The 19,461-nt window shown below is 32.2% G+C and overlaps 4 protein-coding genes and 1 long non-coding RNA gene across 9 annotated transcripts; 1 reads left to right on the top strand and 4 right to left on the bottom strand.

The window, feature by feature from the left end:
• Window positions 1-1,182: 1,182 nt before the first annotated feature.
• LOC107398749 (gustatory and pheromone receptor 32a) lies at window positions 1,183-2,596 on the bottom strand. The gene is made up of 4 exons (XM_015983934.2): window positions 1,610-2,596; window positions 1,497-1,565; window positions 1,354-1,443; window positions 1,183-1,308 (listed from the first exon to the last, which is right to left on the bottom strand). Exons 1-4 carry the CDS (start codon window positions 2,531-2,533, stop codon window positions 1,213-1,215), a joined length of 1,179 nt encoding a protein of 392 aa, XP_015839420.2. The 5' UTR covers window positions 2,534-2,596; the 3' UTR covers window positions 1,183-1,212.
• Window positions 2,597-3,384: 788 nt separating this feature from the next.
• LOC135266676 (uncharacterized) lies at window positions 3,385-9,569 on the bottom strand. 2 transcript variants are annotated; one of them, XR_010334817.1, is made up of 6 exons: window positions 9,456-9,561; window positions 5,456-5,601; window positions 5,305-5,404; window positions 4,578-4,685; window positions 4,367-4,522; window positions 3,385-4,315 (listed from the first exon to the last, which is right to left on the bottom strand). It is a non-coding gene; the product is annotated as an uncharacterized LOC135266676 (long non-coding RNA). The 2 variants fall into 2 exon arrangements; XR_010334818.1 differs by lacking the exon at window positions 5,456-5,601 and having other exon boundaries at window positions 9,456-9,569.
• Window positions 9,266-16,011, top strand: ash2 (absent, small, or homeotic discs 2). 4 transcript variants are annotated; one of them, XM_963407.5, is made up of 8 exons: window positions 9,266-9,417; window positions 9,470-9,616; window positions 9,672-9,850; window positions 9,909-10,253; window positions 10,446-10,820; window positions 14,858-15,138; window positions 15,191-15,445; window positions 15,675-16,011. In XM_963407.5, exons 1-8 carry the CDS (start codon window positions 9,395-9,397, stop codon window positions 15,777-15,779), a joined length of 1,710 nt encoding a protein of 569 aa, XP_968500.2. In that variant the 5' UTR covers window positions 9,266-9,394; the 3' UTR covers window positions 15,780-16,011. The 4 variants fall into 4 exon arrangements, with proteins under 4 accessions (XP_968500.2, XP_008197806.1, XP_064213901.1 ...); XM_008199584.3 differs by having other exon boundaries at window positions 10,440-10,820; XM_064357831.1 differs by lacking the exons at window positions 9,266-9,417; window positions 9,470-9,616; window positions 9,672-9,850 and having other exon boundaries at window positions 10,215-10,384.
• Window positions 15,753-16,448, bottom strand: LOC100142111 (uncharacterized protein). Its single transcript, XM_001809437.4, has 3 exons — window positions 16,298-16,448; window positions 16,032-16,240; window positions 15,753-15,981 (listed from the first exon to the last, which is right to left on the bottom strand). The coding sequence occupies exons 1-3, from the start codon at window positions 16,341-16,343 to the stop codon at window positions 15,832-15,834; spliced, it is 405 nt and encodes a 134-aa protein (XP_001809489.2). The 5' UTR covers window positions 16,344-16,448; the 3' UTR covers window positions 15,753-15,831.
• Window positions 16,449-17,125: 677 nt separating this feature from the next.
• LOC656826 (phospholipase A1-like) lies at window positions 17,126-18,262 on the bottom strand. The gene is made up of 2 exons (XM_008199726.3): window positions 17,438-18,262; window positions 17,126-17,388 (listed from the first exon to the last, which is right to left on the bottom strand). Exons 1-2 carry the CDS (start codon window positions 18,225-18,227, stop codon window positions 17,174-17,176), a joined length of 1,005 nt encoding a protein of 334 aa, XP_008197948.2. The 5' UTR covers window positions 18,228-18,262; the 3' UTR covers window positions 17,126-17,173.
• Between the last annotated feature and the right edge of the window lie 1,199 nt (window positions 18,263-19,461).

The raw sequence follows: 19,461 nt of genomic DNA, 5'->3' as shown, positions 1-19,461 counted from the left end.
CCAATCTTTTCAGATCATCACAGGAATTTTAAATCTGATGAAAAACAAACTAGAACTAACTGCTTGTCGCCTTTTCAGTATTGACAATACTTTACTATTTTCAGTAAGTCAGACTTTTGAAGTAACGTTGATTTATTTTTTTTTCAGGTTTGTGGTGCCGCTAGCTCTTATTTATTTATAATGCTACAGTTTGATTTGGAGGCATTTAAGAATCTAAAAACCAGAAATAGTACTAATTCCAGTTTCTAATACTAGATTTTAAGATATTAATGTAATATATAAAAAAAATTAAAAAATGTTTTTTTAGAAAAAATAAAAGTTTTTAAATAAAAGATTCGTTGGTAAAAAATTTAAAAAAATGTTTTTTTAGAAAAAAGCTTTTATTTTTTCTATCAGAGGAGTAGATTTTTGCTTACAAATTGGTATTTTAAAATTTATAAAAGCTTTGGGAACAGTGCTAAATTTAAGAAAGTAATTCTGTAAAGCCGTATTGTTATGACTTATGACCGTTTCCAAAGCATTTATAAATTTTAAAATCCTAATTTGTAAGCAAAAATATTCTCCTCTGATAGAAAAACATAATTTTTTCATTTAAGTGCATCTTTTAAATAAGTTTTTTCTAAAAAAAAACACTTTTTAAACTTTTTATTTATTGTTTTTTAGTATTTACTTATTCTAAACGTCTTTTTCTCTGGGATTTAGTTTCGCCATATTATTGTAACACCATTATTTTGCTGATTTGTGCAAATTCGTTTAGTGGTATGTGATAGAAAACAGCTGATAGCATTAAAAAAACATCCTAACCTCTGTTCTGTGTCTATACTCTATCGTTCAAGATAATTGAATTTAAAAAAGTGGCGACATTTGTTTGTAATGAAACGTAATGAAAATGATTAGGTATTAACATATTTCCCAGTGACCAACATATCAACATGTTGGTATAAGTTACGGTATGTACACATCGAAAACCCATTTGTAAACATAACCTAAAACTTCAAAACCCCATTTAACCCCTTTAGAGGGTATTTAACCACATAGTATTGCATTGTCACGCAGATTACGTAAGTATGCAAAATTTCAATTCATTGGGACAACGGAAACCCTTTCAAATTTGGCTCCAAAAATATGACACAGACAGACAGAGAACAAAGCAAGTTAAATAAAAACTTTTAAAAACTAGTGTTGCATGAGATTGTTTATTTATTTCGCAAACTATAGAATAGAATTTGTTACATTTCGGAGAGACTTATTCAAGTCTTTGTCCATTTGTATCATTATGAAGAGGTATGAAAAGGCAGCTCCACAGATCTAAAAACCAACACTCATTGAGTTCTGACACAAAATTGAACCCACCGAAAAAAGTAACGCATTATCAATCGTAAAAAGTCTACAAGCCGTTATTTGAAGAGTAAACTGTCGAAGTTCAAGACTCGAAGTAATAATCTAGGAAGTAGCATTAGAAAATCGTCAAAAGTAATTATTATTAGTGTTATTACAGTATTTCGTTCCTCCTCTTTGCTTAAATCCACTTTCAACCCAACCAAAATAGTTTTAGTTCTGTTTGCCTACAACTAGCTTAGTTACACTAAATAAAAAAATGGGTTTATACTTGAGAACAAAGCCGTGACGATCTTCTCGCAATATAAAACATCTCAATCGAATAAATACAAACGTTCTTAAAAGCTTTCAACTCGCCTTGCCAATAATTAAAAAACTGGCCGCTTGAGATTAAATAAGCAACAATGTACAGATCTGAAACCAAGCACAAGAAATTCACAGTGACCCAAAGCAGAAAAAAAACTGAAAAAATCGAGTTGATAGCTCTACAAATTCTGGTCAGTTCTTTGTGAATATTGACCGATAATTTGATTTTGTCGCAAAAATTTGGATCGGTTGGATATTTGGTACAATTTCGTGACTTGAAACACTCCCCAAGTAGGAACTTATTGACCAATTTGAATCTCTCTTCCAGTAACAAAGTGGTACCAAAATAGGTCACACTCAAGTTACAACCAATCATTCGAGGGTAAAGTAAAACAAAAGCACCGGAAATGTCGTTGAATTGCGATGAAAAAATCGACACTATATTTCCAATTAAATACTCCAAAATCACCAACAAGAACATTTTTTTCTTAATCCTGTAACCACTTGCTACAACAAATGTCTCTAGACCCAACTTCCCCAATCCTCGATCAATTCCATACAATTTCGACAACAAAGCGACAAATTTTTTGTAAGTCAGACCAACAGCAACGAATGTGTTAATCATCACGGCCGTGTAACCAACATAGCGGGCGATTGTAATAAATTTCAAAATTTTTAATGTAATAAAACCTGAGGTCGTATCATCAAATATTGTCTGGTAGTAGCTTTGGGCCACAAAAACGTACAAAATGATGCACAGAAAACTGTGACAAAGACCAAGTTTGGAAAACACAGGTCGACCGTCCTGTATTGTGAAGGGTAGTACACCCAAAATTTTTGAAACGACATGTTGGGGTGCAAAAATCGACGTCAGAGTGAGCGCTTGCATTGCTTCAGTTGAACTGGCATTAAAAACCAAATTCAACCATTTGAAAATTATAATAATGGGTTATTGATTGTATTTGTCAAACTGTTTGTGAAATATTAAACAACATAAATAGAGCTATCGGCTATTAATTTAATTGCTAGAGAGAAATGGTCCTTAATAGCACCTTGGGGCGCATTTGTATTTGACGCAAACACGATTAAAATATTCGGACTAAAGCCTGTGGAGTGTTTAGTCACTTAAAAGGTGAATAAATTTATTTGATTGTAGAACCTCCTCTAATTTTAAGGACCCAATGTGTAAGTCAAGTGAAATAAATGAAATACTCGAAAAGCAGTAACTACGAATATTTAATAAACTTCGTTGTTAATTATTTAGTTTTGTACTTATTTATTTTTTAAGTTACAATGCTAATTTACCAACAAAAAAATTCAAGCCCTGACTGCATTATACAGAGTGACCCAAGAGTGCATAATCAATCTTTAATAATCGATTAATATTTGAAATACTGCTATGCCGTTTTTACTATCCGATATCTCAACTTAATATCCACAAATTAAAAATATTTTTATTGAACACAGGGTGTTGTATACAGGGTAGTGAACCAATTTTTTAAATGGAACACCCTTTATATTTTTGTATAAATGGATTCGATGCAAAAAAATTAAACAGTAACTATACAATCTCTTATAGGTCTATCTCTTGTCGTTTCCGAATTATTTGACTTTTTGTTATAATAAAGTTAAATTTTTGAAAAATTACTGCGAAGTTGCTTATGAATATTTTCCGAAAAATTTGCAACAGAAAATTCACAATACCCTGTAGTTTTAGCAATTGTCGATTTTTACTTGAAACACGCAGATAATATGCCAAAAAGCAAAAAGTTGATTAACTCATTTTTTTTTAATAAAACGACATGTATTTCGTTACAGGTATCGATAGCATTTTTTATATGCTTTTTAACGATATGCGGTTTGTACAGCAAATTTGAAATATTTCTTAAAGTGTAAAGAAAAATTTCTTTTTTTATTTATTTTATCATTATTTCTTGATGAGCAAAATTCATTTATGTACCAAGTAATAATTAGATTACTAATGTAATTAGTCACATTAGTACCTATCCAAAAATAAATTACCATTTGACTTATCAGATTCTAGGATAACAAATTTTCTTGTAATAACATATATATTTTTTAAATCTTGAAAAATATTTTAAATTTGCTATGCAAGCTCCATACTCTTAGAAAGCTTATCAAAAATGTCATTGATACATAAAAAATACAGGATGTTCTATTTGAAAAAATGAGTTATTCAACTTTTTGCGTTTTGGCACACTCTGTATATTATTAGCGTGCTTTTACTAAAAATCGTTTATTTGCTAAAACTGCAAGGTATTCTGAACTTTTCTGTTGCAAATTTGCCGGAAAATACTCACAGGCGACTTTGCAGTGATTTTTCAACGAAAAAGAAAGTACATAATTCCAAAACAAAAAAGATAGACCCATATTAGCTTTTATAAAGTTACATTATTTTTTTGCGTAGATTCCAATTATTCCAATTATAAGTCAATCTACCGGATAATAAAAACAGCATAACAATATTTCAATTTTTTTTTCCAAAAAAGTTGTAGACCGATTTCACACTCCTGGGTCACCTTGTATTTCGAGTCTTCTTTCTTTTGTAGAAAATATGTTCCCTTATTTTATTTTATTTATTTATTTATTCTTTTCTTGATAACTGTAGTTGTCTCATGAGGGAAAAGGCGGTAAAAAGAGCTCTGACAATCTGAAAAAACAGATACAAACCTTCCGGAGAGAATGCTTTCCTAATACTCACGGAAATACCTAATAAAAAATTAACAGACAAATTTTCTGTAAATCTGATTTTGAAAATTTCTCGTGAGTTTTGCAAATAAATAACAAACAAGTTTTTGTTTCTAGTATTCCAACAATCCCACTCAACAGTTCGTAGAATTTCGTAATGATCAAAAGTCTAAAAAAATGTTAAAAATTATTTACCTAAAATTTAAAATGTATAAATAACATACAACGTTTTCAATCAACTGGCCAGAGACCACCACGTGACCACAAGTAAGTGCTCCTATGAGAACCAAAAGCAATAGTGACTTATATTCATTTCGCAAATTTCCCTCAAACTTAAAAAAATATGAAGTTAGTTCAAAAGTTCTACAGGGTGTTAGGTAATGGCTTAGCAATATTTCGTGTGTGAATTTTAGATGATCAGACAAGTTAAAAACCGTATATCATTTTTCCAAAAAGTGCGTACTTTCTTCAGAAATTTTTGTTAACCCACCTGTTGAGAGCCACTGTCTGGCTTATGGTAGTTTATTAGCAGTTAATTTTTTCATAAAAAAAGAAAATGGTGGCGCATGGCCATTTTGAAAATTTTCCAAAATCGTGGCTAATATGTCACTGTGTCGGAGATTTGAATTTCTTTCCAGGCAAAAAAAAATTTGATTTTTTTTTGTAAAATTTAATAACAAAACACAAATTCAAATAGAAGAATAACGTAGTGGACCAAAAAGTTAATTTACCTCTGCTGTTTTGTCAATAATATTAAAATTTACGCTAATTTTTATATTTCTAGTTCAGCGGTTCTCAAAATTTGGGACTTTAATTTCAAAACGCTTTTTTGGGAAAACTATGGATTTTTGATTTACATCGATTTGTCTTGCCATTCTCTATATACCTTTAAATTTTTGCTAAAGCATTTCCTAACACGCTGTATAATATAAGATAATCCGAATAGCTTACTGAGTAGCAAAATACTGCAATACTTATGAACAGTACAGCTCCCGTGGTGGCAAAAATGACGATAAAATGTTGCAACTCATTTCTGACCTTATTTAGAATCCTGTGTTACAGGAAAACATTATTAATATAAAGTATCCTTACGTTAACTTACGATAAAAGAATGCTGTGACGAATGATACAAAATTTGAGTCTTTCCTCAATTGTTCTTTGATATTTGTCATCGTGGAATAAATCAAATAAATTTGAAAACTTGTAGTCGCAATTTAAATTTCTTACATGGTGCAGTAACATTAGGCACTGTAACCTTACATGAGTGAGCAAATAAATAACATTGTAACAGGGAGCTATGGCAACTAATGCAACGAAAGCTATATCAAATGTGTGATTCCAGAGCACTAATCTTTTCCATATTGGTGTAAAAGATTCATAAATTGCCAAAAAAAACATAAAATCTTTCTTATCACCAGATGGTAGGCCGATCGCAGTTGCACTCAAAATAGCAAGAATCGAAGCTACAATACCGACCAGATTGGTAAAAAACGCTTCCCTTCGAACCTGTTTTGTTAATTTTGGACTAGAAGTGTTGAGTTGCCACAATTGAGCATTTTCAATAGCGTCAAATACACACTTTCCGATAATGGGTGTGGAATAGTATGATGCTAGAAACTGAACAAATATTTGAAATGGGTTTATTACACGTATCTACCCCGTTATACTTACAAAAAATGATCCTGCAAACGCTGGAAGAAATTTTAAAAAATATGAACCACTGTTTTCTCTTAAAAATAAGTAAGTTTGGATTATTAGCAAAATTGTTAAATTGGTTAACATCTTTTTTATGATAAAGTTTGTCACTTTGATTTTGTACAGATTTTGGAAAATGAATCGCAAAGGCCATAAACAATCGTCATTTGGAATGTTCATTAATGATTGTTCTCTAAACATGGCTGATACTTAAATAAAATATATGGCCTTCTAAGAAATTTCTACGTAAAACTCATTATATTATTATGTATATTTATGATGACTGTTAATAACAACTTATAAATTATTCTCCCAAAACAATCAATTTTCAGAAATTACTAGTTATTTATTATACAAGACAATAATTTTTTTTTTGAGAGCGGTTTCAGTTTTGTGGCGTGGTCTACAAAACAAAATTTTATTCCATTGAATTACGAAGTTATTTTGATTAGCAATTATAAACGTCAAAAAGTTCAACAATAAAAAACGCAATAACAGAAAAACAACAATGGTCGTGAAGCATAAAATAAATAAAATTACTCAGAAATCTAAAAATTGATTTTGAGATATTTTAGGAATTTTTACATTTTTATGACTCATTTCGTTTGAATCACACGTAAAAATATTATAGTTCAAAAAGTACTAAACTGGAAAGAGATTGCATTTTAACATTTGTTTAATTTGTTAGAAAGAAAACAAATAAAAGCGTAGACGAACGTCGACATAGTAAGGGACTATAATTAATTTAATTGCCAGGAGAAAGAAATGGCCCTTAGTAGCATATTGAGGCACACTTGCTTTAATGAATGTTAATGCTAATGTTAATGCAGTCAATGATTATCGGTAAGGAACAATTTGTTGAGTATGGAAGTTTCAAATCGGAGATATTTTGTGCTTAAAAATGGAGTTGCGCAAAAATCTAATCTAGGTCCGCTTTTATTTATTATTTTTTATAATGATGTTATCAGTGATATGAAGGATTAAAAAATATTTATATATGCAGATGATCTAAAAATTGCACATACCATTAAATATTATAAAAATTGTTTAGAATTACAAAATAATATTGATGTCTTAAACTCGTGGTGCCATTATAATCGATTAGAGTTAAACATTAAAAAATGTAAAAAGATCACGTTTGCTAGAAGATCTAATTTGATTAACTTTTATTATAATACAAATGGTACCGTACTTGAAACGTGCAATAAAATTATGGACTTAGGCATGGGGTTTATAGATATGTAGAAATACAAAAGAATCTACTAATGTGTCTTCCATTAAAACTTTATTTTATGCTCTTGTTAGGTCTAAGCTTGAATATTGTCGTGTTGTTTGGTGTCCATTCTACCAGTTTTATGTAAACATTTTGGAAAATATTTAAAGAAAATTTTGGAAATACTTATATTATAAAATTTATAATAGATATCCTGTAAGGCACTGTCATTAAAGTGATCTTTAATAAAACGTAAACGAAAGCACTTTATTAAGTAGGAGAAATGTTCTATGTATTATTTTTCTGCAGAAACTTTTATGTGGTGAGATTATCAGTCCTGATCTTCTGGATCAAGTGAACATTGTAGTACCTTGAGCTAATAACCGAAATCCTCTTACATGTTATTTTTCCACCCCTAATACCTTACATTATCTGAATTCTCCACTTTTTTAATGTTTTAAATTATATAATAATATTACAATAGATTTAGATATTTTCTTCAATAATTTCCAAACTAAAACTGTAAAGATCAAACTACTAGAATATTTTTCTGCGTAATTGATAATGTTTGTATACTGATTGTCTTAATTTTTGTCAATTTTGTGCTTCTTTAGTATTTCTTTTTATATATTATATTGTTTATTTATTATATTTATTATATAGTCCACTATAGACTAAGTAGTCTGTCGGAAATAAATTCTATTATTATTATTATTATTATTATTATTACCTATTATTATTATTATTATTATTGTTATTACTATTATTATGAATGATTAGAACATTTGGTCTAAGTTCCGAGCGAAAGCCGTCAAAAGATCGAATAAATTTATTTAAACGTAGGACACCTCTTTAATTTTAAGGAACCAAAAAGAAATTAGCCCACGTAATGGTAAAGTAATTACTACTTTAATAATAGTTTATTAATATTTTAATTTTTTCGTAAAAGAAAGTATGGTAAAAATAATTTGTAGAAAAAATTTGTATTTATAAATACTCATAAAAACAGTTAATAAAATGCTAAGAGATTAATCAAAATCATCATTTATTATTTTTATAATAACATATCAAGTTATTAATTTATTAATAAAGCATTTTATTTCGTTTTCATACAGATATTCTTTCAACAATTTTCCAATATTTTCAATTATTATTATTTTCTTTAATGAGTGTAGAATAGTATGATGCCAAAAACTGAACAAATATTTGAAATATGTTCATTACTTACCCTATTATATTATTTCACTCACAAAAAGTGAACCTGCGTACGCTGAAAGATATTTTAAAAGATACGATTTACTGTTTTCTTTTACAAATAAGTAAGTTTGGCATATTAACAGAATTGTTAATTTAATCAACATCTTTTTATGATAAAATTTGCCACTTTATTATTGTACAGATTTCGATAAGTGAAGTGCAATGACAACAAACAGTCGCCATTTGAAATGCTCAACAACTTTTCCCTAAACATTAACATGGCTAGTAGTTTAATAAAGAAAATTTCTAAGTAGAAATCGATTTAATTATTATGATGTATATGATGACTGATAATACCAACTTATACAAAATTAATCCAAGCTAAAACATTCAATTTCCCAAAAATTAGATACAATTAATTACCTATTTTACCTTATTACCCTATTTACCCTATTTTACATCTTAAAATAGTATATTATGGTTAGGATTCGGATCCTAGCATTTTGCTAATCCTGTATTTTAATTTAATTTTCTTTAAACCTGCTTTAAAAAAATACCTTAAAACTAGATCCAGTTTGCAATTCGATAATTTATAATCCCGCCTGCTTGCGGATAAAAAGGTTGGTATCCACAGCAGGAACTGGTTTAATGAGGCATCATTTTCACTTTGTTTGCCTGTACCTATCATTACATTTTATGTTTTTTTTATGAGTAGGTATCTATAGTTTTACCGTTCTATGTATGAGGATCAGTTTTAGAAATTTCTAACATTTTTTTGTTATTTGGAATCTAAAATCTATAAATTTTAACAGATTGCTAAAGATTGGCTATGCAGCCAACTATACACACCATTGCCTTGTAAGTTGCTAACTCCCAAACAAAAAACCCGCTTCCCAACTGTCAAAACATAACCTCATCTATCACCGTTGCCGAAAAATGACCGATGACATCGACCCCAAGTAAAACCAACCCCCAATCATTTCATTTCAATACTTACTCATGTTATTTCAGCAAAAATGACGAGACTCCCATGGAACAACCACCACCGACACCAACACAAAAAACCGAAGAGGCGCCAAGCACAGCCGCCCCGACGCCAAAACCGGAAAACGGCGACAAGACAACCAAAACAAATGAACAACAGAGTAACTGCTATTGGTAATTCCGATCCAAAAGCCACTTGATTCCAGCATTTTCTTATTAATAATTTTAGCGGGAAAGAACGAAATTTGAATATTGTCGAACTATTGTGTGCAAATTGCTCGCGATGGTTCCACGAGTCCTGCATTGGGTACCAGTTGGGCAAGTTGGTACCCTTCATGGCCAACTATATTTTCTTGTGCAAGAACTGCTCGCCCACGGGGTTGGAGAGTTTCAAAAAAAGTCAAGCGCGTAATAAACATTGAAATTTTAATTGTGGAACGTTTTTTAGACATTTGTTTGTTTACAGAAATTGCTCAAATGTGTGTCACTGCAATTGCAAATTTGCAACAAGGTAGCCTGAAGGAGGGCTCTAACAGGTTGATGTTTAGCAAAGAAAAGGAGATTATACCATACATTGAGCACCATTGGGAGGCGCTTACTACCACCTCACGCCGCGTGACCCAATCTTGGCACTCAACAGTCCATAAAGCGCTTATTAAAGACATCCACGTGTTGTTTATTTTTGAGGAAAGTCCCATCAATGGTCAAATGTATGGTCTGATCAACACTGACCTCACCCAAATCAAGCCCAACTACGAGGCCATGATCAAAGGTGGTACTCTCAAAGTCACCGACATGGGCATCCAGCATGGTAAGGCGGCTGTGAAACCTAACCTCATCCCTCAACTCACCCCATGATTAATTAAATAACCACTCATTCTTTCTTTTTCATTCACAAATTGTTAAAAATGGCGAGGATTAAAGTGATAGGGCCACGACCTTGTAAGTTTTCCGCGATTAGATTAGATAAAAGTGTTGATTTTTCCCGCAATGGCAGTTCCAGTTGCCGGCGGGGTGAAGTCCCGAAGCGCCAAGCGGAAGTTCCCGGGGGACGTAAGCGGCGGCGGGAAAAAAGGCCGAGGGGTGGACCTGGGGACGCCCAAACTACCGGCGCACGGATACCCCCTTGACCACCCCTTTAACAAGGACGGCTACCGGTATTTCCTGGCAGAGCCTGACCCCCACGCCCCCTACCGGCAAGAGTTCGACGAGAGTTCAGACTGGGCGGGGAAACCCATTCCCGGCTGGCTCTACAGGACGCTGATCCCCAGCACTGTGCTGCTGGCGCTCCACGACAGGGCCCCCCAGCTGAAAATCTCAGAGGACAGGCTGGCCGTCACGGGGGAGAAGGGCTATTCCACAGTCAGGGCCACTCATGGTATAGTACCACTTTTTTGACACCGCACGTCTTTGTCTGAACCTCTTAATATCAAGAGGGTATTGCATATTTTTTACACCAGATGTCCTTTTTCAATTTAATTGTTTTAATTTTTCCCATTTTTTTTCTTCCTCTTTCTCCTTTTTTTTCTTTTCTCCTTGATATCCTTCTTCGATTTCAGTTTTTTTCATTTTCCCCATTTTTTTTGTTCCTCTTTCTCCTTTTTTTTGTCTTTTCTCCTTGATATCCTTCTTCGATTTCAGTTTTTTCATTTTTCCCTTTTTTTTTGTTCCTCTTTCTCCTTTTTTTCTTTTCTCCTTGATATCCTTCTTCGATTTCAGTTTTTTTCATTTTTCCTATTTTTTTTCCTCTTTCTCCTTTTTTTCTTTTCTCCTTGATATCCTTCTTCGATTTCAGTTTTTTTCATTTTTCCCATTTTTTTTTGTTCCTCTTTCTCCTTTTTTTCTTTTCTCCTTGATATCCATCTTCGATTTCAGTTTTTTCATTTTTCCCATTTTTTTGTTTCTGTTTCTCCTTTTTTTCTTTTCTCCTTGATATCCTTCTTCGATTTAATTTTTTCATTTGTCCCATTTTTTTCTTCCTCTTTCTCCTTTTTTTTTCTTTTCTCCTTGATATCCTTCTTAGATTTAATTTTTTTCATTTTTCTCATTTTTTTGTTCCTCTTTCTCCTTTTTTTTCTTTTCTCCTTGATATCCTTCTTCGGTTTCAGTTTTTTCATTTTTCCCATTTTTTTGTTCCTCTTTCTCCTTTTTTTTCTTTTCTCCTTGATATCCTTCTTCGATTTCAGTTTTTTCATTTTTCCCATTTTTCTTGTTCCTCTTTCTCCTTTTTTTTCTTTTCTCCTTGATATCCGTCTTCGATTTAATTTTTTCATTTTTCCCATTTTTTTTCTTCCTCTTTCTCCTTTTTTTCTTTTCTCCTTGATATCCATCTTCGATTTCAGTTCTTTTCATTTTTCCCATTTTTTTTCTTCCTCTTTCTCTTTTTTTTTTTTCTTTTCTACTTGATATCCTTCTTCCTGTTATAGCTTCCTCATGATTTTTCTATTTTTATCCATTCTTCTTTTTTCTTTTTCTTCTCCCACTTTGTTTCTTCCAACTTAACTAAATTATTTTTGTTTGTTAATTATTTTTAATTCCAGCTAGTGGTAATAAATGCGTTAATAGGGATAACCATACAGTGAACATGTTTAGCTTAATGTGAAATTTTGTACACCAGATTTCTTTTTCGGATTTCTTTCCTTATTACCCTTATTGTGTCCCCTGATTTCCTCAATTCTTTTTCCTATTCTTCTTCCTCTTTTTCCTGTTCTTATTCGTTTTTTTTCTCATATTCTTCGTCTTCTTCTTATTCTTGTTTTTCTTATGGGGGTTTATACAGGGTGCTAAAATGTAAGGAAACAGTTAAATATTTTCAGAACGATTTGACCGAGAATTTTGAAATTTGGTTATCAGTTAAAAGTGTTTAAATTATATCATCTAAGAGCTTTTCAAATTCATTTCTATTGTCATTTATTTTGAAAATACAAGGCTAACTTGATTTTTTTTAAATGGCACGAAGGATCAAATTTAATCATTTTTAGAAGAACATTTTTTCCTGAATTCAATGATGTTACATAATACCCACCTTTACTATTATTAAAAGGTAAAAAATTAAAGTTCAAAAATTTTCTGGGATAGTAAAACCAAATTAGCTTTGAAAATACTCTTACTGTCACTAGTATATTAGCCAAAAATTAAACTTGGGTGTAATAATTAGTTTAATAACGGTACATTTAAGTAAAACTGAGCGAAAAAAACTCATTTGATCATCTTTTGTAGCATAAAAATTTTTGGTCAATGTTTAAACAGCAAAGAGCTAACGATAGATAAAGACAATATTTTCAAGGCTAACAAAATTTTACATTTTTCAAAATTTTTAAGTTTCGATTAAATTAAGCTATGCGTGTGTTATACTATGAAAACTCAAAAAAATGCTTTTCTCAAAAATATCAAATTTGAACCTTGTTGCTATTAAAAAAAAACAAGTTAGCCTTCTATCCGAAAAACAAAGGAGATAGAAATTTAATGAACATCTGAAACGATAGAATTTATGTACTTTTCAACAAGTTTTGATGAATAGTTTTTGTAATATTTAACTGTATTCATACTTTTTAGTGACCCTGTATAACCGAAAGTACATATATTCTGTACTATGTTTGTTTTTAATAGTTTTAAATTCCAGTGGTAACAAACGAGTCTTAAGGCATATGCAAATAGTAAATATTGAAAAAATGTAGCTTTATATAATAATAATAATAATAATAATAATCTTTATTGTCCAACGAGGTTATCAGTTACAGGACAAAAATAAATATTGTTACAAAAAATAAGAAATTATAGATGCAGGTATTCTTACACTAAAAATAACGAAAATTAATATAAATTTAAAATGTAATAATACAAATAATAGATTTAATCTAATTTAATCCCATTTATGATTGGCCAGACTGCATATTATGAACGACGCAAAATGTTAGTTCTAGGTGTTGGGAGCCGGAACATAATTTCATATCTTGAACATATGCGTGGGACATTGAACGGAATCTGAGCCAATAAGTTAGAGCAGTCGATCCTATTGCTGAGTAATTTATCTAAAAAATTGAGACAAATGTGCTCTCTTCTAATGTTAAGTGCAACTATGTTATGTCTTGCAAGCAGCTCGTCTTGGCTGGTGCCCACTTCTGGATAAGTTCCATCCAGTTTAAACGACAAAAATTTCAAAAATCTGCGGTGGATTGAGTCTAGGAGCATAGAGTGAGAGATATAAATTGGAAACCATATTAGACATGCGTATTCAATTTTACTTAAGACAAAAGCATAATAGAGATTTTTTAACAGTGCAACATCAGAAAAATATTTACCCATACGCACAACAAAACCTAACGACTTGAAGGCGGAATTACGAACATTTCCGACATGGATAGTGAATGTCATAGCTGAGTCAAAAGTTATACCGAGATCTTTAATGGCATCCTTTTTTTCAAGGGCAAAATTGTTAATAGAATATGAAGATGGAAAAGGAGAACGACATCGAGAGAAAGAAACTGTGCAACATTTACTAATATTTAAATGTAATTTATATTTGTTACACCAGTCTGCAATTTTACTTAAGTTCAGTTGTAACAAGTCAGCATCATTTTGATTTGTGATAGAATTAAATATTTTTAAATCATCCGCATACGCAAGAACAGGACAGGATAAAGACAGTAACAAATCATTAATAAACAGAATAAATAAAAGTGGCCCCAAATTTGATCGTTGAGGGACTCCAGATTTCACACAGTAATTGAAAGGAGAAAAACCATTAAAGGAAACATAGGAAACTCTATTTGATAGGTATGATTGAAGGAGGAGAAGGGAAGAAGAAGAAAAGCCGAAGAAAGTTAACTTATGAAGCAGGATATCATGACTAACTGAATCAAAGGCTTTAGTAAAATCGGTGTATATCACATCTACCTGACGACCAGAATCCAAGTTGGTTGCAATGTACTGTGTAATAAGCGCGAGATTCGTAACCGTTGAGTGCTCCTTAACGAAGCCATGTTGATCCGGAGAGATGAAATTTTTTACGCTATAATAGATATCCTGATACAAACACTGCTCAAAGACTTTAGCAAAATTAGAAAGTATAGAAATCTGTCGATAGTTACAAATAATAGCATTGTCCCCTTTTTTGAAAACTGGACATACCCTAGCTCGCTTCCATAATTCGGGAAAAGTAGATGTATTAATTGCAAGATTGAATATCCTTGTTATCAAGGGGTACTCAAATTTTACACATTGCAGATAATCATAATTTTCACTTTATTCACTTATGCTATACTAAATTCTGTATCTTCTTGCTCCTCTCTTCTTTTTTTATTTTTTATTTATTATTTCTTATTTATTTTCACTGAAGTAAATATGTAGGCCTAACGACGGTGTGGAGTATTATATCCATACTATTTTTTTCAATGGTAATAAATGGGTCTTCAGGGGTAACCAAGGGTACATGGTACTGGGAGGCGACCATTGAGGAGATGCCTGAAGGCACGGCCACGAGAATGGGCTGGGGGCAGGACTACGCCAACTTGCAAGCCCCCTTGGGCTACGACAAGTTCGGCTACTCGTGGAGGTCCCGAAAAGGCACGAGGTTTCACGAATCGGCGGGGAAACACTACAGTCCAGGATTTGGAGAAGGGGACACTTTGGGTTTCATGATAGTTTTGCCCCAAAACAACAAGACCAAGCTAGTCCCGAATACATACAAAGACAGAGTGAGTTATCTAGGGGCCCCCATGAAACATAAAATAATCCACCCGATTTTAGCCCCTCGTTAAATTCAAAAGTCATCTCTATTATGAGGATAAAGACCACGTGCCCGAACGGCTAAAGTCCCTAAAAGCGCTCCCAGGGAGCAAAATATTGTTTTTCAAAAATGGGGAATGCCAAGGAGTCGCTTTTGAGAATATTTATCAAGGGACGTACTATCCCACCGTTTCGATTCATAAAAGTGCGACGGTTTCGGTCAATTTTGGGCCCAATTTCAAGTGCCCCCCTGGATCTGAATACGACTATAAAGGGGTAGCTTGGCTGATAATTTGTGTTTATAAATGAACGCATGTCAGGAGTGCCGTCAATATTTAATTTTCACTTGTTTTTAAATAAAGCTTCGCTGCTTTTTTTAAAAAATATTAGAGGCCGCCACATTCTAAAAGTCTGACGTTTATGTAATTTTCACAGCACTCGTGATTGCTCGTGACATGCGTTTTTTTATGAACACTTTGTTTTTTTTACTAAATGACAATTTCAGATGCACCAAAAGGCGGAAGAGGCCATTTGCGAGCAGACAATGGCCGATCTGATCTACTTAACTGAGAATGAAGGAAAATTACGCTTAGACAGTTTCGTATTGTGACAATAATGTACAATTTTTTGTTCAATTCTAATTAAGTTATCAAGTACTACAATCATTTGCCGAAGCCGCCCCTACAGTTAGGACTGGGTTCGATTATTTGCTCACTGCTGCTCCACTGTGAAGGGGTTTTGGCAACAATCGAGAGAGCATGGACTCCACTTTGCAATTCTTCCTTTAAAATGTCGTTTACCAATCTGTGTCTCTAGAAATTTAAATAAAAGTTTACAAAGCAGCTTGCGTTATTATTTCTACCTTGATTAAAGGCAGGTCTGAAAATTTCTCAGAGACCACCACAACTTTGAAATGTGTCTCGGCGCCTTTAGGCACGTTGTGCATGTATGACTCGTTGATGACCTCCAAGTGGGTAGTTTGTAGCTCTGAACTGAGTTTTCCACGAATTGAAGTCTCAACAGGGACTGTATTTTGCGACATTTTGGATTTGTAAAGCAGGGTTAGATAACCTAAACATATCGCAATTGTCACTAGTAAAAGATATCACAACAGTGAGCGACAATCACCTGATGATCGATGTGTGAGTGAGCGACACGTTAAAGTTTTCAACATTTCAATCTTATTATGATTTTAATCAAATTTAACCTCATGTTTATTACAGAAACCTGTAACTAGTGACAAGGACAAGTGCCAAATTTTAGACAGAACCGTAATTAAAAAATTCCTAAATATTTTCTATTACATTTTTTATTAATTTATAGAAAAATTGTTAGAATTACTGTCTTATTTTTAACAAGAATCGCATAAATGGTGATAAATTAAGTAACACGAATATTTTTATAGATAGAAATATAGAAATTGAAATTGAAATTGAAAAGCCATCGAAATTTTAGTAGAAAAGCTATTAGACAGAGGCGGATGCAGGAATTAATTTTGGGCAGCACCCTTTTAATTTTTTTAGAACGACTAAGATGACACTATTTAATTGACCTTTATGTTAAAATATTTTAATAGATTTGTACAAAATTTAATCTCAAAAAATGTTTCATCCAAAGAATATTATTTTAAATCAAAATAGAATTTTAATAATGTTTTTTAATGTCTTTTTGTTATGTTTTTGAAATAATTGGATTTCATTGCCAAAAATACACTTTTAAAAATAAAAAGTCTACAACAAATTCAACTTTTTCGTTTAACTTTTTTATAATATTTATCAAAATATGTAATAATTTATTTTCTTCTTTAATTTATTAATAAATAATCATTAAAACGACTTCTATTCGTAATGTTATTCTGGAATGATTAGAAAAATCAAAGGTGTGAAGTTTGATATTGCACAAATAATTTAAACCTGCGAAGAGGTTTTACTGTACATTACTGATCGATTTTAAAGATCGTGTTATTTACGTTTATTTACTTTTTACTAACATTCTCTACACATTTTATTTTGTTTCTTCATTTCCTTCTCTATCGACATTAATAAAATAAACTCCTTTCGCACTTCTGCTAACCTCATCGCCCATATAAGCATTGTCGTTATCGTCACACAACCCCAAATTAAACCTTACAGCATCCTCACATTTGGTTGCTTCGTACTTTTTTCGCTCTAATATTGTCTCCGAATAGTAAATATGTGAGCTCTGGTGATTACAAGACGCTTAAAAAACATAATAAAACTTTTATGCTGTAACAAATAAGCTCAATACCAATATCGGTCAAGTCGTCTGTACAATTTAATTGAATAATACCCCCATTGACATAGAAGTCGGCGGTTCCAAAAGCCCCAATATACCCAACCCCTAAAGCTGTGTGAATAAGATCAACAAAACTGGCATCGGTGTCAGCCAATCGCAGTTCAGGGGGTCTCAAAATGGGGGTTTCAAAAAGGGGGCTTGCAGCGTCTAGACCTGTGATTCTATCAAGTTTGGAATCTGTGGAGTTTTCCACGTACTTTCCTGCAAATCCTACAACTTGGGCACCTAAAGAATGCCCAATTAGGTGAACTTTTTCGAAAAAGTTGTCCACTTTTTTTGAGACTTGGATTAGGAAAGCACCAATAATGATACCAACAGATTGGGTTGCTGATGATGAGTAGATGTAGTTTCTGTCAGCATCGATTGACCAATCCACTGCAATAACGTTGTAGTTGCCTTTTTTATGGTACAAAAATGCCATGTCTTGGATCCATGATGCTGTTCCCTGATCTGTCCACCCATGAGTTATTAAAATGGTCGGATCTGATGGTACTAAGTGCTCCAGAGGGTCGTCATGGTTGAGAGTGATAGTTTGATTGCTAGTGCGTTCGAATAAAAGGAATTTAACGTTATCTGTTGGGATGTTGATGAAGGAAAAACCATTAGCAACAGCTGCGATGTTGTTGATCGAAACGTTGAAGAGTTGGCTCAAAAAAGAGGAGTCTTCGTTAATCAAATTTTGGGAAAAAATTTCCCTAATTGTTGTCACACTAATCAAGAAGAGAAATACCAGTGGACTCATTGTGCACGGTTTTAGGTATTATTATACGTTGTGATTTGCTTTACATAACTTTATATCCGTGACTAGATCGCATACGCGTTAAAAATGCCAAAAATTTATTCTAATTTTGATTTATCGTCAAAATATATTTTAAGTATTTTTTAAATTTTCCACGCATAATTAAGTAGTTGACGAAAACATACGTAAAACATTTCATATGTAATTATCAACAAGTTGCGATTTTTTTAGAAGTTAGAAGTTCTTGATGTTGTCCACACTTGACCTTAAAATTTTGTAGTTTCTTAACTTTTTTTTCAATTTTGAACACACGGAAGGACAGGTATATGCTTCCTTACAACTCGATTTAAAAATTCCTAAAAATAGGGATTTTTGAAGTGAAAGGTGCAAATCCAAAATTTTCAAAAAATTTTAAATATTTTGGAAACAGCTGCTACACTTAGGTATAGGGAAATTTTTTTTGGAATAACTCGACTAATCCAAGAACACAGTGAAGATATAGCTTCTCATTTAAAATAAGAAAATTTATAGCGACTTCCAGATAACCGAAAGTGCAGCCATCTGAAAAACATTTTCGGTGAGCAGAACTTATCGAAATTCTGATATTGATAGTAATGATTAGTGAGCTGGGTTTTTATCTCAGGAAACAGGACTGGACTCAAAATTTTAGAAAACTAAATACCTACAGAGTGTTCTAGTGAGTTGTAGAAGTTCATTATTGATCTTTAAATGTTAGTTTTTTATTTTACAAAAGCCATAGTTCCGAACCCCCTGACTTAACTAAAACTATTATTTTCAAGTATACAGGCGGTTTCCGAAATGAGTTACGATACAAAGTTATCTATATATTTTTTTCATTTTTAGATATAGCTTTTAGGACTCATGTTTTTAAATTGTTTTGGTTAGTTTTGTAATCCTACTATTCATTTGAAAATAATTTTAGGTGATGCAGGGCCTTAGTAGCCACGGATTGGTAAAAAAATATTTATTTTTCAATTATTCAAGTCAGTAATGGATTTTTCAATTCGCTGGGACAGCCTATACAGGGTGAGTCATTGATATGTGCATGCTCGATTGTTCCTGCACTTTCAAAGATATATCGAAATAAATTAAATGGCACTGTAAATGGGAAGTTAAAGTGTACGTTCTAAAATTATTTTGCTCTATACAGGATGCTTTATTTTTGCAGTGCAGCCTTTAAGATAGTTTTTTTAATGGCACATCTTGTATATTTGTA

This window comes from Tribolium castaneum, chromosome 7 (assembly GCF_031307605.1).
Source record: "Tribolium castaneum strain GA2 chromosome 7, icTriCast1.1, whole genome shotgun sequence".
Classification (NCBI taxonomy): Eukaryota; Metazoa; Arthropoda; class Insecta; order Coleoptera; family Tenebrionidae; genus Tribolium; species Tribolium castaneum.
This window is presented reverse-complemented; position numbering and strand designations above follow the sequence as displayed.